At 43.9% G+C, this 26,301-nt stretch overlaps 1 protein-coding gene across 1 annotated transcript in view; it reads right to left on the bottom strand.

The window, feature by feature from the left end:
• LOC126092091 (uncharacterized) overlaps positions 1–25,959 on the bottom strand; it is a 553,461-nt gene extending 527,502 nt beyond the window's left edge. Inside the window, exon 1 of the mRNA XM_049907514.1 lies at positions 25,783–25,959. Within this exon, the coding sequence (XP_049763471.1) occupies positions 25,783–25,837 (55 nt within the window). The 5' untranslated portion in view covers positions 25,838–25,959. The remainder of the gene's footprint in view (positions 1–25,782) is intronic.
• Between the last annotated feature and the right edge of the window lie 342 nt (positions 25,960–26,301).

The following is a 26,301-nucleotide window of genomic DNA, read 5'->3' as shown; positions in this document are numbered from 1 at the left end:
ATATAAATGTAAATAACTTAATTACAGACCACTGATGAGGCTTTACCTCAATAAAGCGAGCCGCGTTTGGTAAAAAATCACGCATTTTTGTAGTTGCAATGACGGATCAAAAATACCCTCATGAAGGAATAATATCTGATTGTACTCTGGGGTAATGGCCTCAGAAAGGTTGGGAAACACTGCTGTAGAAGATATAGTCTTTGAAAATCTGATACAGTTTTTTGAAAAAACGCCCATTACATCGATGCGTGAACAACGCATATTCTGCAGTTACCATTACGTCATAGGGAGCACTGCAAGCCATTCCACAATCAACTGGAGACCATGACGGAGCAATGCTGAATGCCCTGAGGGCGAGTGTTTACGTCCGTCTGCTGCATCAAAGGAGATCCGCGCTCGAATGTTTGGAGCACAGCGTCCATATGCGCCCCCAGATGGCGCGTGATGATACAGCAGGCATCCTTATGTGGACAAACAGACCGGCAGCACAGTGCGCGCAACGCATTCCTTACTGTACACACCGCGCACGTGTGCCTCCGTGGCATTACAGAGGCCTCTGTGACGACCGAATGATGATCTAAACTACGACCATGAATAGAGACGAGCACTGAAGGAATAAACGCAAACATCTTGTACCTTATGCGTAACATTAATGAAATTCATACGACGAAATGCAGAGTTATTTACACTGCCTGAGAAAAAACCCAAAGAGGGAAGAGAAAACGAAATGAAACTTCACAGATTAAGAGAATCAGTGGTTTTTCACTCTAAGATAAAGAAAGACACACAGGTTAGGAATAATCCGAAATTAAAATGGCCCTGAGCAGTATGGGACTTAACATCTGAGGTCATCAGTCCCCTAGAACTTAGAACTACTGAAACCTAACTAACCTAAGGACATCACACACATCCATGCCGGCCGGTTTTCAAGCCGCAGCAATTCGAATAAATGTTCGAGTTTTCGAAGGCCATCTCCGCCATTGTCGCCTGGAGTAAAACCAGTCACTGATTTTACTCCTGGCGGTGATGGCCTTCGAAAACTTGAGCATTTTATGCGAAATGACTCGGCTTAAAAACCGAGAAGATTTCATTCAGCTTCAGACCATGTCCGCTCGCATTGTGTACATCACCGTGGCCCAGCTACCGGCAGGCGAAGCTGTGACACCCACACCATGTGAATGCTGCCTTTAACTTATGCAACAATAGCCACTGTACAGAGCCATACGCCTCATGCTTTTGAATTCACCCAGCATGACAATGCGCGCGACACTGAATTAATAACGGGCGTCAGCGACTCGACAGTGACAATACGTCGGAAGCGCCAAGAACGAGAACCTAATATAACTGATCAGACGGAACAAACCCCAGAATCTACTAGAGTTCTTCAGGCGAGGCACACTCCAGAAAACGAGGAAACCAAGTCTCCACATCGCAATCGAAAGGACCGTTCACAAAAATCAAGTGTGGCAGCGAAAAATGCTGAAACCTCCTCAAGAGGCAGCCCTCAAGAAAGAAAGGGCAGACTGGCTCACAAGGCCTCTGAATCAGCAACGCCTTTGCAAGAAAAAGCAAACCAAATTAGCAACAATCTTGAAAGGGTAGAGTACCGCCCGACATTGAAAATAGGTACGACATACTTCATTATTCTTGTCAGAACAACATATTTCTTGTAAAAATAACTCAATTTCAATTAATACAGCGAAGCCGGATACCAGTGTGGGAAAGAATGACAATTTATTTATTTAATTCATCACATGTGCACTCCCACAAAATAAATCCGTACATCCAGTTTGGTGAGATCTGTGAAATGAATGAATGTATGGTCGTCTGCTAACCGCAGATAGTGAATGTGAATATATGATCATCTTTGAGACGATCCTTTGGCCACCTTTGGTGGAACCAAAGAGATGAAATTTACCGGAGCTTTGAGCGCCTGAAATGTGGCTGACCAATGGGTAGCATGGTCTTCCCCCACCTCGACGGAGGTGCGAGATGACCTGAAGAATGGCCATGTTTCAGCACTCTGCCGCTGGATCTAGTGTTGGTAAGACCTGTCTTAGGTGTGCTCCGTAAAGACAAAAGAGTGGAGACATGGTATGCATGTGAAATACTTAAGAGTAGTTTGGAATAATAATTTCTCTATTTCAGGAACTTTTGTGGGGAGAATTAAATGTCAGGTAGGTAATATTAAGGGGACGTAGTAATCTTCGGAAGTGACCAACGGTCACAATGAAACCACGTGTAGCAATAATTTGAAATACTTCAGAGTGCTTAAGTTAAGCTGAATTACTAGCGTGCGTACTATAAGTTGGAAATATTTAAGAAATGGCGTGTGCAGGACTTGAAATTAGAGACGAGTACTTCCGCGTGGTGAGTACTGTGTGAGTCTCAATCTGTGTATGAGACAAAGGATAAAGAGAAGTACTCGTCCATGGTATCAGTTGAGGACTCGCATGTGTGATGAATATGTTCTTAATATTACTTTGCGTGTTATGTTTCCGTGTGACGCTTGATTCAAACTATAATACTCTGAGAGAGAAGCAAGGTGAGTCAGCCGTCTATCCAGCAACGCCACTTGGCTTGCATTGCACAGGAAGACGTGCATATATCCTCCAGAGTTCATAGTAGGAAAGAAAAATTACGAAGTGGGGCAGTGTCGTGTGAAACTGGGATAGATGCTAATTGAAGTGGGAAAGCTGAAAGTGATGTGATTATAACGTTGTGACTATTCTTTGTATTGTATGTTGCCAGTGTGATGTATTTCATGAAATTTAAGTATGTGTGGTTGGCATGGGAGAGTAACAAGATAGTTTCAGAGGCAGTGGGTTATGCATGTTCCTTTTTGTACCGCTCGGTTTGGAGGAAATTTTCGTAATGATGGGTGTGAGAGTCGAAGTGTGAGATATAGAAAAAGATCCACCATCCTATCCAGAAAGTGCACTGTAGCGTTAAATAATTACGAGACCATAAGATAGTGAATCACCAATGTAAAGCCATGCCCACTGGGCGGAATTTCTCATGTGTTATTGTTGTAGGTTATAGAATTTGTGTGTTTAGGTTATAGAATTTATCGGAATAAATAAGATAGTGAAAAGAAAAAGATTGTTGGCCTTTTCCTTCGAATAGTATGTTGTCACGATACCCAGAATTTATAATGTGTGCGCCATTCATATTCAGTGCGATGGCCACGTGTTGATCAAAGCCGTTAAATAAGAAAGAAAATGTGGTATTGCCAGTGCATAGTGAACAGTCAGAGTTGTGTAAATTACTAATAGTCAGATGTGCGTTTCCGTACCCGTTGCGTAATATTTAAACAGGAGAACAACTTGTAACTTAATTGTGAGTACTAGAGTCCATGTTACTTGATAAATAAGAATGAGTCCACTCGCTTGGCAGACCACTCATCTTGCAGGCCTGACTACTTGATGCCACAGTATGAGCAAGGCATGTGGGTGCCTACATGAGGAGCCACCCGGAAATTCGCTTTTGAGTATGCAAGCATCTGACTCAATGAAAACCGAAAGAAGTAAATCATGCCCAACGTCAGTAGACCATTTGCCACACGAAAGATCGCAGCCGAGAACCAATTACGACACAGGCAAAGTACTTCTTGAGATTAGACGTGCAGACAACGAGACATAAAAATTCAACCAACACAAAATCGGGGCAGATGGGTCGGACGGATATGAAGAAATGGCTGAAATTGCAGGAACGCGGCAGATTCCTGACCAACACGATCAAGGTCAACCGAACACGATAGACACCATTTTGCTAGAACAGACATCTGCAAAAGGATGTGTTCCCGACAATATTTCGTATGGCGAATATTAATAGTGATAATGAATAGGGTCCGATGAACGCAGCACAAGCATTCAAAATAGTCACGCTGAACCTTAATAAGCTACGCTTCTCTTAGCATCTACAACACTTGCGAGACTTCTACTTACAGCCAACGCTGATATACTGCTCTTACACGAAGTAACAGACATTATATTAGAGAAGATAAATGAGCAGAACACCATAACCTACCTTGGTATCGGTATTCAGAAGTGGGAACGGTCGTTTTCACGAAAGAAGGAATCAATGTCACACAAACAAAACTGACAAATAGCAGGGGAATTGCAGCAACTATTGACAACACTAGGATCATCAACGTTTACGCAACGTCTGGCAATAACAGCAGGCGCTCTAGAGCGGAATTTTTTTAAAAAAAGATTGTTTCCCTCCTCAATAATTATCAAGACCACACAATCTTATCCAGCGACTTTAATTACATTCTCTCTCCAAAAGATCAAACACCGAATTTCAATAAATCTGTAGAATTGGAGCATATAGTCCATATGTCGCAGTTAACCAATACGTGGGAACATGCCCACGATGCAGAGCCTGACTGCACCCACTGTGTCGTCATTCAGCAAGCAGGCTAGACAGGATCCATGTACCAGCTGATTCAAAGAACCACGCCCTCCAGTCTGAAGTGTGGTACACTAGTTTCTCAGATCATGCTGTGCAGAACGCTACAATTGACTTGAGGAAACAGGAGGCTTAACAGCGCTAGGGGCTTTTGGAAACTAAATATCTCAAATCTACAAGATGAGGTATGTCGCGCGGCATTTATCAATATACAGAATTTTGATATACAACTCTACCATAGATTTGTAGCTGCAGTGTGCGAAACCAAAGGTAAGAAAAACGCTGGTTTAATACTCACGGCACAAAAGTTTTTGGTACAAAAAGAAGAAAAGATTGAGTTTTATTTTAACTGTGTCGGAGGTTTGTACACATTGGACACACGAGTAATACATGGGTTCATAAAATGGAAGGAAAGATTTTAGCTCTGAAACAGCTGCAGGCGGCAGGTTTTAAAATCCAGGCGAGAGTGCAGAAAAACATTGAGAGAAATTAAGTTAAATGATGGAACAACTTTACGAAACAGAGTGAAATAAAGGACGTGGTTTATTAATAAATCTCAGAACTAATGTCTGACATGCCTATCGACAACGCGTGACAAGATCTCTGTAGGAACATACAAGGCAGAATTAGTGCAGAGGAAACGGAAAATCTCACAGATGAGTTAGAGAAGACGCGCTTAAAGAAGCAATAGCACGGAGTCCTAAAAATGAATCTCCAGGGCCTGATGGCACCCCGTTAGAATTCTACCAGGTTTTATGGCCTCAAATGAAAAGTAAGTTGCTTTGCATGTTCATCGTGCTCATAAACGGAATTTCCTGAAGAATAACAGTCCAGTAGACAAAGACACAGAAAACTTGCGCCACATCACATTGCTCAGCATCGATTACAAGACCATGGCCAGCGTTGTAGCAAAAAATGAAAATGGTAATGAACTCCATCACCGGTCCTTACTAAACATGTGTAGGAAAAGACAGAAAGATCGACCAGTATATATGCGAATATAGGGACCCGATATCAACCGCAGAAGTCTGCCCCATAAAATGTGCATTAGTGTCATTACACTTCGAGAAGGCGTTTGATGGAGCAGGCCATCGGTATCTTCTCAAAATCATGGAAGTGGTGGGATTCCTACCACTAATCATGCGGATTTCTCAACAAATATTAAGAATAATGATTAAAGGACAGCTAAGGAAGGCGAGTTAGTTGCCACAGAAACTCCCATCTCGACATTCACGCTTCAACTGCAAGGACTGCATATAAATGGCAAGAAAACAGTACGCAACTGTTACGCAGACAATGTGGGTGTCCTGGTCACAGATGAAGATAAAGTGGCGCAATCTTTTCAGATTGTACACACACACGAACTTGCATCTGGTGCCAAGCCAAATAAAAGGAAGTCAGGCGTCATGGAAGTAAGCAAAGGGATACGCATGCAAAATCAGAGGCATTTAACGGAAGTACCCAAACTGAAATGTTTACGTATTGAATTTACAAGCAACATCCGACACAACATTGCTGTTAATTACGAAATGCTACTTACAAGCATACGAGCGTCTGTACAAGCAAGTTTGAGGCAACTCGACCAGATACAGAAAACTACCCTGGTATACGTATGTATAATATCTAAATTTAACTATGTTGCACAAGCCTTGACGAAGCCCTCAGAACCAGCAAAAAGTGTTATGTCGCCGATAGGAGACTTTGTAAGCCAAAGCTATATTTTCTAAGTGAAGTTCGACACGCCACTCCTCACAACGAATGGAGGATTTAACCTCATCGATGTCAATTACAAGTTACGAGCGTTATACGTGTGTCGAACTCACAAGCAGTGGGAAAAGTCGCCAGACAGCTTGACGGCCCACTTGCCGAGTGAAATTGCTCCTGCTCGCCTGTAACCGTCCACAGGTGTACACCATATTCCTAACGATCTTTTCATTATAAGAAAAAAAATATGGGCTGCAATATCTGCAACCCACATGGCAGAATGGAAGGTCCATATTTCTTTGACAGTGCTGTGAATCACATTACATATTTTCCCATGTTACATGACTGGCTTATTTCACATCTCCAAGAGCACAGAATGCTTGGCTGTGTATGGTTCCATCGAGTGGAGCAGCAATCCATTATGCTATTGACTTTAAAGAATGTCTCATTCAGGTATTTCCTGAGAAATGAGTTGGACATGGTTCTGTCTATTTGCCTGCACCCGTGGAGTGGCCATCCCAAAGTCCTGAACTGTTATCTTAAACAATGCCTTATAGTGTTTCATTAAACAGAAAGTTGCTGCCACACTTTACAGTTGAAAAATGAAAGGATGCTGTTCAAAGTGCTTTTTCTGCCATCAAGCCAGTAATGTTGAGGAAAATCTCACATTGTACATAGACTATAATCATAAATATGTATGTGTGTATGTCTGGGATCTCTGCCCAAACCACTGGATCGACTTCAACCAAATATGGCACAAAAACAGCAGACTATCAGTACTTTGGGGTACCTTCTAGCTCCAATAAGACTGAAGATGCAGGCAGAAACGTGTTTTCCAGCACCTGGTATATGTAGGCTGCCCTGTGTAGCAGGAACGGTATTTGGGAACAATAACAAGCTGCCAAATCAACCTGCTTTGCAGGGCAGCCCACATGTCAGCAGTAAGAAACAGCAGTCTTGGCCATGGCATGTAGGCTGCCCAGCACAAAAGGTATGTTGTGTTGTAGCAGTATCGGTCTGCTTTGCATGACAGCCTGTATGTCAGGGGCAAACAAAAGATTTTCAAGCCCCTGATGTGCAGCCTGTCCTGCAAGACGAATGTGTTTTGAGAGTAGTATCGATCTGCACTATTCAACTGTATTACAGGAGCTATATGTGTTGATGAGCACAGCTGGGGACCAGTCGAGGTGGATAAACAAGGGGATGAACAGAGTGAGGGGGGAGGAGGAAATGGACAGAGGGCAGGTAGTGGGCAGGCAAAAGAGGGAGAGACAGAGTTGGAAAAATGGACAAGGGAGAAAGGTGCAGTCAGATAGATGGTGGACAAAATGGACAAAAAGAGAGGTAGAAGGAGATGAAAAGTCAGAGAGAGTGAGGAGGAGTAGAGGTGGGAGGATGAGGTGGACAGACCTAGAGAGGAACAGGTCGGCACAGAGAAGGGGCAGGAGGATATGAGTTCAATAAATATGTCGAACACATATGTGAGCGAATCTGTGGGGAAGCGGCTAGTTAATAATAAAGCCACAGTACCTCAAAGTTGTCCACTGCCACGATCCCGCATTAATACAATGCGACCATCTATGAATATGTGGGCAAGGTGACGGTGTTTTGCGATTACTCTGTAGTAGAGGTGTCTGTAAAGAAGACAGCAGCTGAGAGGACAGTGGCAACGACAAGATGGAAAAACCCCGACAAGAGAAACGGCTCAGTGAGAGAGTTGAAGAGCGCTGGGTACTCGGCATTGGGCAGCGGACTTCCCTGGCCACGAGCGACACGAAGGCGAGGCGACGACCCGCGGCAGCGGACACAGACAACGCAAGCAGCGCACCACAAGGTCGCCGGCTGTCCGTCCGCTACGGCAGGCTTTATTTCGCCACGGGTACGCTGCACTCCGCTGAGTCACGGTGGAATGCGTCACGCACTACACCGCTCTCGGACGTTTAGCTGTTCCGTCCGTTTATTTGCAGCCCGGGATAATAACTCACGCCGGCCAGTTGTGTACCGGACGTAAAAACATGCTGTCGAGAACCCGTCCACTGCGGACCGTGTTGTGCCTCCAGTAACAAGCTCGGCGTTTACGTGATTCGCCTTTAAATTTTTACAAAAACCTACTACATTGTGTTGTGTTGTATTTTTATTAGTTCTGTTGTCCACAGAAGCAGCTTACGTATAAGACAATGGACTAGTCTTTTTACGTACAGGTGAAAGTGATTTCTGTGCATACATACTTAAATTACAAATAAACTGGACCACAACTTTGTTGGTGATTTTAAAAAATAAAAACAAATAATAAAATAAAAAATTGTTCTTTAAAAGCATGTAAAGTTCACTTCATAATGTTACGCACCATTTACAAATGGTTCAAATGGCTCTGAGCACTATGCGACTTAACTTCTGAGGTCATCAGTCGCCTAGAACTTAGAACTAATTAAACCTAACGAACCTAAGGACATCACACACATCCATGCCCGATTCGAACCTGCGACCGCAGCGGTCGCCCGGTTCCAGACTTGACATTTCACTATTAGAATGTATAATTAAAAGTAATTATGAAAAAAATCTTACACACAGAGTGTTTGAAAAATAATTGCCAGAAACCAGACGACTTCTAAAAGTAAGCAAAACAGCACTGAACAAAACTGGAAAAGGCATTAAAGTAGGGAAAACATATTGTACTTTCAAAGTAAGTATAATACAACTTCTTCCGTAAGGTTACAGAATTTCTCTGTGTTTTCCTTGCTGAACCAAGAGCCCTACTACAGAATGTTCCTATACATTTTCCTTCTGACAGTTTGGTTTTGTGGCGTTTAAGAAAAAGGCTAACTCACTTTTTCGCGGCAGCTTCGCCTTTGAAAGGGTATTCAATTATATTTCTCTGCGCTAGTTGCACGGATGTTTTTCGCAAGTCATTACGAACAAGCTTGAAGACAGAAGCTTCCATAGCAATGCAGTACAAAACTAGCTCTTCCACGAGATCTTTACCCAAAACAGTAGGTCTGCGTCTTTTGGTTTTTGCTGCGCCCTCATTTGTACTGTACTTCATGCTTCACAACCTCATAAGTGTTGTTTTTGGATCATTAAGCTGTTTACTGGCCGAAAGAACAGATGCCAGATATATAATTCAGGTGAGGACAGCCCATGATCCCTTGAGTGCCAATGTACACGAAATGTTAACGAAATCGGCGAGATGTGGATAAGTTGAGGATTTGGGTCTGGTGGTAGTGGGGGGAGGGGGGGGGCGTCCTATGGTAGTCCGCCCAGTTGCGATGACCACTGTGTCCGTATAGCATAGTGGTCAACGCATCTGCCTGGTAAGCAGGAGATCAAGGTTCGAATCCCAGCCTGGCACAAATATTCTACTTTCCTGATTTAAATCAATGCCCTGTAGCAACTAATGTCTTTAATTCCCTTGTGTCTCGATTCATAGTGGCTTAGATAAAAATGGTGTGTGCTCTTTTGGACATGTCCGAAAGCTGATCATGAAACTTCGCTCATATGTGTATGCAAAACATGATGTTTAACGCAGACTCTTTTCAAAAAGAATTTATTCACTATGATCACCGCTACAACTTCGTGAGTCTTGAACAGCATGAAATGAATATATCTTCAGCTCTGTTACCTGATGTCTTTCATTGTCGCAACTGTATCAGCCTGTGTTATGATCGACTGCTTCGCAGCACATCCAACTACGGCAGAAGTTTATCTTTAACTATTTTGACGGCCTTTGTCTGTAGCTTTAATGACGAGGTTTCCGTTACTGAATGGCGCTGACGCATCAGATTGCGAAACCTGTAGTTTTGTTCTGACAAGCATGTATCATCACTAATAGGAAATTTTTACTATACTTTTTATTCACTAAAAGGAGGTTCGTCTAAACTAAGCACTGCGCGCCCGGTTAGCCGTGTGGTCTAACGCACGGCTTTCCGGATTGGGAAGGAGCGCCTGGTGCCCGGCACGAATCCGCCCGGCGGATTTGTGTCGAGATCCGGTGAGCCGGCCAGTCCGTGGATAGTTTTTAGGCGGTTTTCCATCTGCCTCAGCAAATGCAGGCTGGTTACCCTTATTCCACCTCAGCTACATTATGTCGGCGATTGCTCGCAAACAAGTTCTCCACGTACGAGTACACCACCATTACTCTACCACGTAAATATAGGGGTTACACTCGTCTGGTGTGAGACGTTCCCTAGGTGGGGTGGGGGTGGAGGGGTGGGGAAGGGGCTCCGCCGGAGGCCGAACCGCACAATAACCCTGAAAGAGTGGTTCGGCGTGTGGCGGCAGGGGAGGGGGGGATGAAGTTGACTGCGGAAGTCTTGGGGTTGTGGACCACTGCAGCTGCAGCTGGGACGGAGCCTCTTCGTCGTTCCTAGGCCCCTGGTGAACATACGATACAATACAACATACAATACAAAACTAGGCACGTATTAACAATAGTTTAATAAGTTTTTCAATTGTCAGCATTTCCGTTAGTACAGCGAGACGGCCATGAATCCGGAACTTGGGCTGAGTACCACACTACTTAACTTATATTCCTCCCGCTTGTAACTATGCATGTAACCACATGATAACGAACCAATTTATGATCTGTGATTCGACATGATCCAGAATATTGCCAGAGCTACAGAGCTACATGTGAAGGCTACCTCCGAACCTAGGTGAACAAGAATGGGAGACGAAATATTTGCAAAACCCAAGGAAAGACTAAATCAGGAAAGCGAAAAGCGAGATTTCATTCGCTTCGCGCTGATCCAGAGGTGTGTGTGTCGGCGCGCATGTGTGTGTGTGTGTGTGTGTGTGTGTGTGTGTGTATGTGCGCGCGTGCGTGGGGGTGAAGGAAGGTGAGGAGGCGAGGGGTATCTCAAGGTCAAGACGTGCTAACTATATTTTTACATATGTGGAAATGTATTATAGGTGTTTATACATTTTTCAGACTTCCGCCTTTAGCCAGTCCCGAAACAGAAGTCTAAATATTTTCTCACTCCTTTTTTAAATGATAGCTTTCAATTTTTAAGTATTGCAGTCTCTTCCTGAAATTACAAAAATTGCTCCATAATATTAAGGTTTCTCCAAACGTGAAAACAGGTTCGAAGATATGTCATGTACCTAGGAACAAAAATTGGATTGAAATTTAAAAACGTTACAATCGAGAAAAATCTTGACATTATTATATTCAGTTGTCTGTCTGTTACGTTAATACTCTACAACACACCAACAATCAATAAGTGAAAACAGATTAAGAAGATTTATTGTAAAAACCAGCTAAAGATTAAATACCAGAGGTGATCAAAAAGTTTTCGTTTCAAGGCTTCTATCTAGCATATACGCTTCGATCTAGCAAATACGCAACATAGCGCGACACCGACACGTACGCAAGGGACTAGTGTGGCATTCGTGTATTTTCGAGGCGCGTTCCGTTAATGTGGAAACGTGATCTGTAGCGACGTAATTACCAAACACGTCCAAACAGGACCAACGTGCGGTTATTCTTTTATTGGCTGCCGAAGGACAAATACCGGTAGACATCCATCGTAGAGTGGAGAAGGGGTTCTGCTGCTTCGTGAAAACACACATCCCAGTATCGCAAATTTCGCAGTGCAGAAGTTAGGCCAACTCAAGTGGGAGGCACTCCAGCACCCACCATACAGTCCTGATCTCTCTCCGTGTGATCCCTTAAGAAAGGCTTCAAAGGGCCGACAATTCTTGTCGGACGATAATGTACAGCAGGCAATTAAAGACTTCTTCACGTGGCAGGACACGGTGGGTTAGCAAACGGTTATCTTCCACCCTGGTGGGTCGGTGGCGTAATTGCCTCCATGTTCACGTTTATTTTGCCTGATAGGTATACAGATTCTAGACTGTATCTCTTTCGAACGGTAACTTTTTGAACGGCCCTTGTAAATTTTCAAGCAGAAACTACTGGCAACTAACACAAATTTCCATTTTCAGGACAGGTAACATTGTTAAGACATTAAAGGAACTCAGTTCATTTGGAAGTATCACCGGCAGCTGTGACCGAGCGGTTCTAGGCCCTTCAATCCGGAACCACGCTGCTGTTACGGTCGCAGGATCGAATCCTGCCTCGGGCATGGATGTGTGTGATGTCCTTAGGTTAGTTAGGTTTAAGTAGTTCTAAGTCTAGGGGACTGATGACCTCAGATGTTTAGTCCCACAGTGCTTAGCGCCATCTGAACCATTTGAATTTGGAAGTATCGCATGTTCCACGATAAAAAAAACTTTTTCTAGATGCTGCACTGAAGACGTATGGCTTAACTGTCCACATGCTAAACAAATGCTTCCAAATATATGCAGCATTTTACTTAGCTTAAATTTCCGTACCTAAAGAACTAACAATATATTCCGAAAGCTTTTCTTTATTACAGAATTTGGCTAACTGTAGACCGCTTAGAACCTAACAAAAAGGTACATTCTTTTTCTTTCCAATACTTACTCATGCGTTGGCTGATGGCCTACCTCTGTTCATTTGAGACCATCCCCCTAGGTCGTGATTTCCGTTGTTGTACAGAAAAGTTTGCAATACTGATCGGTACCCTGAAACTTCCTTTGTACTGTATAGTGTCTTCTACGAGGATAAGTTTTAAGTCGTTTGTTGTTTCTTCAAAATGGCGCAAATGGCTCTAAGCACTATGGGACCTAATATCTGAGGTCACCAGTCCCCTAGAACTTACTTAAACCTAACTAACCTAAGGACATCACACACATCCATGCCCGAGGCAGGATTCGAACCTGGGACTGCAGCAGCCGCGTGGTTCCGGACTGAAGCGCCTAGAACCGTTCGACCACAGGGGCCGGCTTCGTTTCTTCCAGCCACGCTGTAGTGTTTTTAATTTGGAAATGAAATCAAAAATTTTCTTCGTTAGCCTATTGTAATTCGTTCGGTAAATATGAAAGTAAAACTTTAATCTTCTTTTTATTATTGTTTCCCTGTTTCAGTGTAGATCTTGTTCACTTCTCGTACTAAGTGTTAGACATTCAGATCCGTAAAGTGCTTTCGGGTTAATTGCTGTTGCACAATGTTTAATTTTTATTTGGAATGATACTGATCTTTTATTATATCGGTTTTGTGTGGGTTTGTATGCTAATTCCATTTTCTTCTATCTTTTCTTACTTGTAGTGTTACCTAAAAAAAAATCCCAAATACTTAAAATTATCAGCTCTTTCGATGTGTCCATGTTGTGTTAGTAGATATTTTTTCTGTTGTATTCATGTTCAATGTATTCTGTTCTCTCATATGATAATACTAATCCGCTTTTAGCTGCAATTTCGTGAAGTGCTTCTAGCATTATCTTTGGATCTGTTTTGTCCTTAGAAATTACTGCAGTATCGTCACCTCAGATCTTCTCCCTCCTTGTCTTAGATGGATTCCTTCGATGTTTTTGTCTTGTAGTTCTTTATCCCACTCTCTCATAACCTTGTCTAAGACCAGGTTGAAAAGTATCTGTGAGAGCCCATTGCCCTGCCGAACACGTGTGTTGATTCTGAAGGGGTCAGAAACTTCTAGAAATTTAACTATTGAAGTTGTGTCTGTGAGGGTGTGTTTGACTAATTGTCTGGTGGTTTTGTCGGTACCTGCTTCTTCCAACTTTAACATATTATACAGCACTTAAGTGTGTAGAACACGAAATATTTACAGATGCTACGAGAAAAACAACCTCATGTCTAACAACAACAACAACAAAACCTGTAAAAAGTGGCGGAAAATGCTGATGGCGGTCACTAGCGCGCATTCCTTCATATGATCCTAAAATCGGCCACTTTGAAGCACCGACCAAAAAACGTGGTGTGTTCCTAAGAACACAACAACTAAGTACAACACACTCCTCTACCAATCTCCAACTTTTTGAACCAGTTATCGGAGATAGCGTGAACAATCCGCCGGGATAGCCGAGAGCCGAGAGCGCTAACGCGCTGCTTCCTGGACTCGGGAAGGCGCGCCGGTGTGCCGGCCAGCCGGGATGTGGTTTTTAGGCGGTTTTCCACATTCAACTAGGTGAATATCGGGCTGGTCCCCACGTCCCGCCTCAGTTACAAGACTCGCAGACATCTGACGCATATTCACACTATTTCACGATTTAGACTAGACGCAGACAGCTGGGGTACACTAATTCCGTCCTGGGGGGTATGGGGTGGTGGCAGGAACGGCATCTGGCCACCCTTAAAAATTAACCATGCCAACTCTGTACTTAACCATTCTGACCCTGCGGCCAATGCGGGATAAAGGCAGTAGCAAAAGAAGAAAGATCGGAGATAGCATGAACACTGTGGGCCCCGAAAACGACGAGGAACTCTATAAGATTAGAAACAGAACGTTGAATAAGAAACACGATGGGAAAGGTTCTCTAGGAAGGAAAAATAACGGTCTGACATTCACAAATATAGGCGGAAACGACTGAAATAGCGTTCCTCACACACTCACATATCCAAACTCCGCAGACACGTTTTCACAATCGTAGTGGTACTTGAAATGCTGATAATGGTGAGCGCACACTTCGATTTTACACCGCCTGAATTACAACTTTGCCAAAGTTCTCAGAGCGTGTTTCTACTATAGTTGTTAATTCGACTGTACGAGATGTAAATTTCAATTTTTCACTCAAATGGTTTCAAATGATATATTTCTGTGTACTGTTATTTCTTGTACATTACGTTAAAGAAATGTCCTAGGCACGGACCTGAACGAGGCATCATTATGCTCCAACATTTTGTATATTTTGTCACTGTGTTATTAAAATGATAGGCATTTGTATAAATTAAAAGTGAAGGTTGACGGCAGGTTCTAATATTGGGCTAGTTAGTGCCCGCAACAAACAGTGAAGCCCTCCCCAGCCGCCGCACCCCACGAATAAACCAAACCCTCTGGAACCACGCCTGTTTCTGGCTAATACGAGACCAGTGCCTTTAAGTAGTCCGCCAGCTTCGTCCGCATCGCTAGGGCTCTACTCACCTTCACTTGACGCCACCGCTCTCTCGCTTTACTCCTCGCATCTAAAATTTAGATCATTGTTTGCACTCCCTATAACCTGTTAAGCTGGGGGAATCGGTCCACAGACGGCAGGAAGAGAAAGCCCTTTTTTTTGTTACCATTTGTCTTATTGCTTACAATTCTTACGATACTTCGCTAACGAAATTATTAAGTAAGTCACTATGCTGGTTCTCGTAAATGAAGAAAGAGCACGGCAACAGTAGTAAACTGAGAAAACAGAAAACTAAATTTCAGTATGATGTTTCCGCAGCAGTGCTACACAAACTTCCGATATGTAAACCAATGGTACTGGAAGGCAGTGTTCTGTATGGAGTGTATAGCCGATGCTTTTCTAGGATTGGGGGTGGATGTGGGCGTCTGAGAAGGACTACATACAGCCATAAACATATGTGCACACAAACTAGTTTCCTGGTTTGATGCTGACCACTATAATTTCCCCTCGTTACAACTGCACCTGCGTCCAGCGTCCTCAATTCGTTTAGTTAGTATACAAGTCTTATGGCTAAATCCTAAGGGTTCGGCGCATTAATGTACGAATTAGAATGAGATTTTCACTCTGCAGCGGAGTGTGCGCTGATATGAAACTTCCTGGCAGATTAAAACTGTGTGCCCGACCGAGACTCTAACTCGGGACCTTTGCCTTTCGCGGGCAAGTGCTCTACCATCTGAGCTACCGAAGCACGACTCACGCCCGGTACTCACAGCTTTATTTCTGCCAGTACCTCGTCTCCTACCTTCCAAACTTTACAGAAGCTCTCCTGCGAACCTTGCAGAACTAGCACTCCTGAAAGAAAGGATATTGCGGAGACATGGCTTAGCCACAGCCTGGGGGATGTTTCCAGAATGAGATTTCACTCTGCAGCGGAGTGTGCGCTGATATGAAATTTCCTGGCAGATTAAAACTGTGTGCCCGACCGAGACTTGAACTCGGGACCTTTGCCTTTCGCGGGCAAGTGCTCTACCATCTGAGCTACCGAAGCACGACTCACGCCCGTTACTCACAGCTTTACTTCTGCCAGTACCTCGTCTCCTACCGTCCAAACTTTACAGAAGCTCTCCTTCTTCTGTAAAGTTTGGAAGGTAGGAGACGAGGTACCTGCAGAAGTAAAGCTGTGAGTACCGGGCGTGAGTCGTGCTTCGGTAGCTGAGATGGTAGAGCACTCGCCTGCGAAAGGCAAAGGTCCCGAGTTCGAGTGTCGGTCGGGCACACAGTTTTAATTTGCCAGGAAGTTTAATGTACGAATTGTTGATAAGTTAGTCTTCCAGCTTCGAAAGAAAATTTTATATGCAAAAACTAACGAATCCATCTGTATTGCTGGCTCCTGAAGAGAAAGAAAGAAATTACATAGCGTAAAACAAATACCAAGCTGCGCACGACTCACAGTGACAAGCAAATCATGGACTTGACTCTGTATAGAAGTAAACAAATATACTTTCACATATTTAGGTTCGGATATTTTTTGTCTGGGACATACGTTATGTGACTAAATATAGCTGGACACCTATTGTGTACATTAATATGTGCCGTGTCCAACCTTCGGCTTTATGACGGTTTGAAGTGTGCTGGGGACACTTTCAGCTAAGTGACTGAACGTTTGTGGACAAATGGCGTAAGAGCCAAAACGAGAGAGGGTGGTGATGTCGGAGGCTGAGGGCTGAAACGAAGTCGACGTTCTAACTCATCCCAAGGTGTTCCATTGGGTTCAGGTTGTGAATCTGGGCAGGCCAGTCCATTTCAAGAATTTTTACTGTACGTATACCACAGATCCTGTTTTATGACAGCGTCAATAGTCATGTTGATACAAACAACTGTAGTCTCTGAACTGTTCCTCGTACGCAACGTTGTACATTGTATCCAGTCCTTCTGCATTTAGCGTCTTATTACGCGAAATAAGGGGACCATACCGTAAACACGAAAAACATGCCCGTACCGTAACATCATCTAACCATACTTTACTGTCGGCACTGCTCACGGTGCACGTAACGTTTCCAGACATTCGCCAAACCCAAACTCTTTCACAGGTTTGTCACAGGGAATTGCGTGACTCATCAGTTCTAATCACTCATTTCCAGTCTTCCACTATCAAGCGCCACTTAGCATTGTCTTACAGAAATGTGTGGCTTGAGGAGTTGTTCGACCACTTTATTCCGTTATTTTTAACTTCCTACGCCAAATATAGTAAACTAATCTTGTCAGTAAGTGAAGAAAAACGATGGAGAGTATGTATATCTTTGACCTATGTATGTTAAAAACGATTGAACAATGTCGAACATCAATTATTATAAATGACATGTGAAAACTACGCGGTATCGCTCTGCTCAATATTTGTTATAAGATCTTCTCAAGCTGTCTTATAGATCGAATCCAACCGTTGGCAGACACCATTATTGGAGAATATGAAGGAGGAATTCGTCACGGGAGATCTAATATCAACCAAATCTTTGTCCCACTATCAGATCGTAGAATAAAGTTGGTAGTTTGGCCAAGAACTGCACGTGCTGTTTGTCGACTTCAGAAAAGCATATGACTGCATTCATCTGGAAAGTATGCTGAGGCGTGGTTTCGACAAGAAACTAGTAAGCCTTACGAAGGCCTGCCTGATGGATACTACAGCAAAGGTAAAACTTGGAAATAAGGTGAGTGAAGCATTCAAAATAAAAACTGGGCTACGGCAGGGCGATGGACTGTCACCTGATCTTTTGAATCTCGCATTAGGGAGGGTAATGCGGGAGATGTCATCTGACGAACTCACAGGAGTCCAGGCCGGGGATGTGAACATCAAGTACCTAGGATATGCCGATGATATAATGCTACCATCTGGGTCGCAAGGAGAATTAGGGGAAATGGCTGACATTCTGGAAACAACAGCGAGGAAAATTGGACTTCAAATCAATCGTGACAGGACGGAATACATGGTTTACACCGTAGACATGCTGAAACTCAAGAACCACTTCCACCCTTCAGACACCTGAAGGTTAAATCAGGGAGTTCAAATATCTGGGCGCAGTATTCAGAGATGAACCATCCAGTAAAATGGAAATACAGGCAAGACTACAGGAAGGTAATCATCTTAATGCTCTCCTCAAAACCAGAAGTTTGTCAAGACATTTCAAAATAAACGTCTTCAAAACTTTCCTACATCCAGTAGTACTATATGGATGTGGCACCTGCAGTACAACCAAGCAAGATCTGAACAGGCAGATGATATTTGAAAGGAAAGTCGTTCGGAAGATTTTTGGACCAGTTTACGATAGTGAGGGCAACGGCCTTGCCGCACTGGATGCACCGGTTCCCGTGAGATTACTGAAGTTAAGCGCCGTTGGGCGTGGCCGGCGCTTGGATGGGTGACCATCCAGCCGCCATGCGCTGTTGCCATTTTTCGGGGTGCACTCAGTCTCGTGATGCCAATGAGGTACTCGACCGAATGGTAACGGCTTCGGTCAAGAATGCCATCATAACGACCGGGAGAGCGGTTTGCTGATCCCACGCCCCTCCTACCCGCATCCTCCTTGAGGATGACACGGCGGTCGGATGGTCCTGGTAGGCCACTCGTGGCCTGAAAACGGAGTGCTTACGATAATGAGAGTGAAAACTGGAGGATTCGTCACAATAGAGTTGTATGATATTTACAAAGAGCCGAACATCGTGGCTATAATGAAGAGACGACGACTTCAGTGGGCAGGGCACGTTGCTCGAATGCATGACAACCGATGGCCGAAAAGTGTTCTCAGCACCAAGCCAACCGGCAGAAGGCCCGTAGGAAGACCCAGAACTCGATGGAGTGACTGCGTATCCAAAGAGCTTCAGAGAGTGGGACTGCTGGAAGGATGGCAGAAAGGAGCTGAAGACAGGCTGAAGTGGAGGCAATCTCTCAAAGCAGCGCGCGGTCCATTGGGTCTGATCGCGTAAAGTAAGTAGTAATTTATTATGAAACAAACGAGACACACTTGGTTTCCTTCTCTGTACCCATTTGTTCTCTTATGCAGAGACATGTAAGATCGCCTTTTGTCACTATGTAATTTTAGAATAATAATGATCATAATTAAGTCTGAATTTCTTGTTGTTTCATTGTGAAAATACCGTAATCGTTACTAATCATTGATAAAAATGTGTTTTATGTTTCAGAAACCTAAGTGCGGTAGAAGCGATCAGTTTGACGATGTGTCGGTCACGCGCCATCTGCGCGGCATTATATGCATACACTGAGGTGGCAAAAGTTACGAGTTAGCTCCCGATATCGCGTCGGACCTCCTTTTCCCCAGTGTAGGGGAGCAACTCGACGTGGCGCGGAATCAACGAGTCGTCGAAAGTCCCTTGTAGAAAGATTGACCCACGCTGTCTGCATAGCTGTCCATAACTGGAAAAGTGCTACCGGTACGGGATTTTGTGCACGAACTGACCCCTCGATTATGTCTGATGAATGTTCGGCGTCATTTATGTCTCGCGTTCTGGACGGCTAAATCGTGAGCTCTAACTGTCCAAAATATTTTTCGAACTAACTGCGGATAGTTGTGGCCCGATGAAATGGCGCATTGTCATGAAGTCCATGTTTGGCTGGAAATAGTCTCCAAGTAGCCGAACATAACCATTTACGGCCAATGATCGGTTCAGTTGAACCAGAGGAATTTATGCCATATAAGCGCAGTCCACACCATTATTAAACCACCACCAGCTTGCACAGTGCCTTGTCGACATCTTAGGTCTACATCTACATCCATATTTCACAAGCCACCTGACGGTATGTGGCGGAGGGTACCTTGAGTACCTCTATCGGTTCTCCCTTCTATTCCAGTCTCGTATTGTTCATGAAAAGAAGGATTGTCGGTATACCTCTGTGAGGGCTCTAATCTCTCTGATTTTATCCTCATGGTCTCTTCACGAGATATACGTAGGAGGGAGCAATATACTGCTTGACTCCTCGGTGAAGGTATGTTCTCCAAACTTCAACAAAAGCTCGTACCGAGCTACTGAGCGTCTCTCCTGCAGAGTCTTCCACTGGAGTTTATCTGTAATCTCCGTAACGCTTTCGCGATTACTAAATGATCCTGTAACGAAGCGCGCTGCTCTCCGTTGGATCTTCTCTATCTCTTCTATCAACCCTATCTGGTACGGATCCCACACCGGTGACCAGTATTCAAGCAATGGGCGAACAAGTGTACTGTAACCTACTTCCTTTGTTTTCGGACTGCAATTCTTTAGGATTCTTCCAATGAATCTCAGTCTGGCATCTGTTTTACCGACGATCTACTTTATATGATCGTTCAATTTTAAATCACTCCGAATGCGTACTCCCAGAAAATTTATGGAATTAACTGCTTCCAGTTGCTGACCTGCTATATTGTAGGTCCATGACTTGATTGGGTCTCCGCCATACTCGAAAGCTTCCATCAGCTCTTACTAACTGAAATCGGGTTTCAGCTGAGCTGTACAGTGTTTCCCACTAGTCTAGGGTCCAAGCGATACGGTCACGGGTCCAGAAAAGGCGGTGCAGGCGATGTTGCGCTGTTAGGAAAGGCACTCGCGTCGATCGTCAGCTGCCACAGTCTACTAACGCTAGGTTTCGCCGCATTGTCCTAACGGATACGTTAACCGTACGTCCCACACTGATTTCTCCAGTTATTTCACGCAGTGTTGCTTGTATCTTAGCACTGACAACTCTACGAAAACGACACTGTTCTCGGTTTCAAAGTGAAGGCCGTCGGCCACAGCGTTGTCCGTGGTGAGAGGTAATGCCTGAAATTTGGTATTCTCTTGACACTGTGGATCACAGAGTATTGAATTCCCTAAGGATTTCTGAAATGAAATGTCCCATGCGCTTAACTTCACCTACGAGCTCCGCCAATGTACGGCCCTCTTATACCATGGGTACGCGATATTAGCCATCTGCATATGCACATATCGCTATGCCATGACTTTTGTCGTTTCAGTGTATTTTCACCTTTTCGAGTCGAACCTGGAGGCAAAATTGCTTTAAATACGAAGTTCGTTTGTTCTTGGTCAAATACATCTTACTACTTATTATCAAGGTCCTGCGGCGCCAGAGTTGTCTTCTCTCCCACGACTATATCTGCGCCTAATGTAACCACAAAACACAATATTAAAGGTAAAAGAGCATATGCTGGTCCAGTGTGGAGTTTTACTTAAATATGACATAAATTTAAGTTTTTACATGACAGTATTCCACTCTCGCCGTGGCCTATACGATGTATCTCACCTCAAGAACGATTAGTTTTCGGATGCACAGCGCAGTCTCGAATCCTTTATTGTTATGCAGTCTGAGGGATACATTGCAACTGTCATCATGCTAGCTGAACTTTTGACAGGAGCCTCGTGATGACTGGGTGTTGTGTGATGTCCTTAGGTTAGTTAGGTTTAAGTAGTTCTAAGTTCTAGGGGACTGATGACCATAGATGTTAAGTCCCATAGTCCTCAGAGCCATTTTTTTGACAGGACTTTTGAACCGAGGAGTTATTCCTACTGCCGATTTCATGCGAATTTTTTCCATCAATCCTCCACAGTGCTCACCAGCCCTGTCCTCTGTGCACGAGATTTTCCTCGCGTTGGTTTAGATGTGGTTGTCGCTTCGTATTTCCACCTCACAGTCACAACAGTAGACTTGGGCTCCTTAAGAAGGCTGGAAATGCCCCTGGGTCGGTTTGTTGCTCTGGTAACATCCGGTGACAGATTTACGTTCGATGTCACTGATTTCTCCTGAGTGACCCATCCTGTCGTTGTTACTGCTTCGCCGGCCGGTGCGGCCGTGCGGTTTCGACGCTTCAGTCTGGAACCGCGTGACCGCTACGGTCGCAGGTTCGAATCCTGCCTCGGGCATGGATGTGTGTGATGTCCTTAGGTTAGTTAGGTTTAATTAGTTCTAAGTTCTAGGCGACTGATGACCTCAGAAGTTAAGTCGCATAGTGCTCAGAACCATTTGAACCATTTTTTCGTTACTGCTTCTCTCCTGAATCCCTTCACACTGGCGGGTCCGCCTCTCGTGAGACCTAGTGGCGAATTCCGCATTGCATAGGGGAGTCCGGGTACTTTTGAGCAGTGTACTCTCCCGGAATTAACCCAATAATGGCCACCATCCCTCGGTTCGGAACAAGGTTTTCGGGAAGTTTCCATTGGCTGCAAGATTGTTTTGCAGGAATGGAAATTACCTTTCAAATATCCCAATAGAGACTCACTACGCTCCACTAAGCTCGCCTGGTATTTGGGCTACAAGCTTCTGGCTCTACCAATCCTAAAGATTGCGAACTAGTAATAAAATTAAAAATTTATTAGGTTTACAACTTTGCTTCCGCCGCTTTGCAATAAACGGCAGTAGCGGCAAGTGCGGTTCAGGTGGTTGGTCATAGGTGTAATACAATAAGCTTAGGCATCTGTAAACATAGTGCCATAAAAATATTAGTCGATTGGTGATTGCATCATAAGGCTGTTCTCGATTAAATTTGTCAACTTACGTAACCATTCCTCGCCATTTGCGGGAAGTTCTAATTTTCTGCTTTAACGTGAAATAATCTGCGGCTGTGGCTCTTAAAATGCTGGGTAAGACCAATGGCGAGGGAATTATCAATGGAAGAACGTGCAGAGAATGTTTTCAACGCCTAAAGAACGGTGATTTTGATATCGAAGACCGGCATGGCGGTAGAAGACAGAACGTTTTCGTAGCTATTGAAACAGAAAAAGACAGTTACAGGACATCATTATCGAAAGCAAATTGGTGCGTTCGAGCCCAGCACTGAAACACAAACGGCCACAATACACCTGTAGACACGTAAAGGTAATTTTGCAGCAGGTCAGTGCTCGACCCCATGTCGCAAATCCCGTCGAAATATACGTGGAAACGTTGAAATGAGAAGTCCTATCCCTCCCGCCGTATTTTCCATACGTTGTTCTCTCTGACTACCACCTTTTTCGGTCAGTGGCATAGAGTCTGGCTGACCAGCACTTACGATCATATGAACAAGTGAAAAGTTGAATCGATTCATGGATCCCCACAAAAGACGCCCAGTTCTTCCACTACGAGATTCGTATGCTATCCGAAAGATGGGAGAATGTTGTGGCCAGCGATGCGCAATACTATGAATCATAATTTTTTTGTAAGTTTTTCGCAATAAGGCCGCGAACTTCGAGAAAAAACGGCGGAAGCAAAGTTGTAGACCTAGTAGGAAACTGTAAGCAGGTTTCAGCGCACAGGAAACCTCTCTCTCGCCCGCGTGCAATCCAGAAATTTAGAAAATATTTCCGTCTCAAATTAAAGAAAAATCAGTCATCTTTAGACCTGCCAAATATTTACTACTGTCACGTAGCCCAAGAACAACAACAAACAGTGAAAACGCTAAACGATTTGAGCTAGCTAGTAATGGTTGCATAAGAATGTGTGCATTATTGGGTTGTCTAATTACATCAGTCCTTCCTCTGCCCAGTTAGGCTGGTTGCGAACAGATGGCTACGTGATTTTCACACAATCTTTTTACTTCTTAGTTACTGGTGTCCTCACATATCTAAACCTTTTGTCATCTCGTTCTCCATTTCATCCATGCGACTATGGAGCAAATTACTATCTAACCTGCGTTGTATCGAAAACCACTCCGCATTTACGATGACAAAGCTTTGTTCTCATTAGCTTATCTTCCCTCTGAAAATAGCCCACCTGTTTTCTATCCATCCAACTGCGGATTAATATCTCTGCCACATTGTAAACTACCACCTTTCGTACGTATCTAATTCCTGTACTTTTTCCTTCCATCTCATTCGTTTCTCACTCTTCCTTTGATCAGTAAACTTACCCTCACTGATTCCTTCTGTACTGCTGGCACATTTTTCTGTTCTACGTCTACGTACATACTCCGCTAACCACCGTGTGGTGCATGGTGGAGGGTATCTTGTACCACTATTAGTCATTCCCGTTCCTGCTCCACTCATGAAAACAACGTCGCCTTTCCTCCAGGGTTCCCATTTGGGTTTACGGAGCATCTCCGTAATGCTGAAGTGCCGATCGAGCCTATCGGTAAGAAATCTTGCGGCTTGCCTCTGAATTGTTTCGATGACTTCATTTGATCCGACCTGGTGGACATTCCAAACACTCGATCACTACTCGAAGTTGGGTCACACTAGTGCACTATTTGCCGTCTCCTGTAAAGATGAGCTACACTTACCTAGAAACCTCCCAGTAAACCGAAGTCGACCAATCACCTTCCCTACTACCGTCCTACCAGTCAAATTTCAAATAACATTCGACAAGAACGTAGTGAGGAAATTGCTCAATGTAAGACCAATATTTCTTAAATTTCTTGCATTTATAACTATATAATTTTTATTTTTATTGTTATAACATGCTCACGTACTACACAATTGTAATGTTGACTCACAAGGACGTGTAGTCAGCTGCAAGAGAGTGCCTTAGCCCCTGCTCTTGCAAGGTGAAATAAATGCATAAATAAATAAAACAATTTCCGACGCTTCAGGTGTACAAAATATTGGTTAATGTCCATGGATTTCCGGCAAGGTGATTTAATTGCAGAACAGCAAATTGTGTTAACCAGTTCAATATAGAACAGCAAAACTTGAAAGATTCATTTCTTTATTTAACTGAACATTTTCAAATCATCCTGCAAGATGGAAAGTTAAAATACTAATTCATCCAATAAACTATTACAAAAATTGCTGGATGCAATAAGAAGATACAGAACATATCGTGCCAGGATATACGTACCTGCCAGACAGACCAGTATTTTCCGAAATATATAAACCATATCAAGATTATACTTGCATGTACAAAAAAGTCAAGTTTAATCGTGTACATTGACAGAACAAACATATTATAACTAAGTCTACTTTCTACTCTGCCACAAGGAAACCTCACCTAGGGGTCGCCCTATCAAGTTGTAAGGAATGTTTTTATTGCAACTTCCAATCATCAAGGATGAAACAATCAGTACGATAAAAATACAAGTCAACTGCAATAGTTAAGCTCTTCCAACTCTGTAATGAAGACATTCCCTACCTCTAGATAGGGCGCTCCCTGCGTGAGGCTTCCTTTTGGCAGCGATGGAAGTAGACTATCAGTTATGTGTTTGTTCTGTCCCTGTTCATATTTAAACTTGACTTTGTTGTACATGTATGTATAATCTTGACAGGGTTACATACCATTTCCGAAAATTTTGCTATGTCTGTCTGGTACGTATATCCAGGTACTATACGTTCTCTATCTTCTTACATCCACTCAGTAATTTCTGTAAAAGTTTATTGGATAAACTGCAATTTTAACTTTCCGCCTTGAAGAATGAGTTGAAAGGGGGTTCAGGCAATCCGAAAATAGTCATCAATTAAATAAAAAAGTAAATCTTGCAACTTTGACTGTTTCTATATCAGACTGGTTAATGTCTGGGTGAATTTACATTTTTGCTGTGTTCTGAGCTTTGTACAGATCTAGACACAGATAGACATTCACTGAATTAAAGAAAATGCACATTATTTGTGTTTTTGTACCGGTCTCACTTTCAACCATCAAGCCGACAACGTAAAGTAAACACGTGATCGAAAGGCTGAGTAAATGATGCATGGGAGATCAACGTGGGTCGAGAATAATGAGCTGTTATCCACTCTGCAATCTTGTCAAAGACCGGCGATTAAGGTGCAGGTGACAGGTGTTGGTACTCACCAACAAGCCTGGAGGTAACTGCGGTGTTTCCCTGTGAGGACTCTACCAGCTCCATGGGTGATGTGGGTCTTTGAGTGTGGACGCGCGGGAGTGACCTGACGGTTGCGATGTCGCTACGGGCGGCTAGCTTCTGAGGAAAGGAACAGCACGGCGTCTGATTTGCACGAGCGGCGGGCGTGTACTGACGAGGCGACAGCGTCCCGGCCGTTGTCAGTCGCGACAGGTCGGCGGCGGTGGTGGGGGGTTCACGCGTCATCGGCAGCAGCGCATGCGCAGTACGGCCGCCGCGCGGAAGCTACCGTGCGCCGAAAGAGTCTCCGACGGTTCTCGGAGACGGAATGCGATTGCACCTGTGTGAAGCGTGTGGGAGGATAACTAGACGGAGATAAACGATCTTCAAGAACACGCAAAGCGTGCGGCGGATGCGCCCAATTAATTAATTCTCCGGACAAATTAGCTAAATTGGCTATGACGAAATACCTGCTATGTGTTTCGACGCTAAAAATTTCCGACAGCCTA

The sequence above is a fragment of the Schistocerca cancellata genome, chromosome 7 (assembly GCF_023864275.1).
Source record: "Schistocerca cancellata isolate TAMUIC-IGC-003103 chromosome 7, iqSchCanc2.1, whole genome shotgun sequence".
NCBI classification, from domain to species: domain Eukaryota; kingdom Metazoa; phylum Arthropoda; class Insecta; order Orthoptera; family Acrididae; genus Schistocerca; species Schistocerca cancellata.
This window is presented reverse-complemented; position numbering and strand designations above follow the sequence as displayed.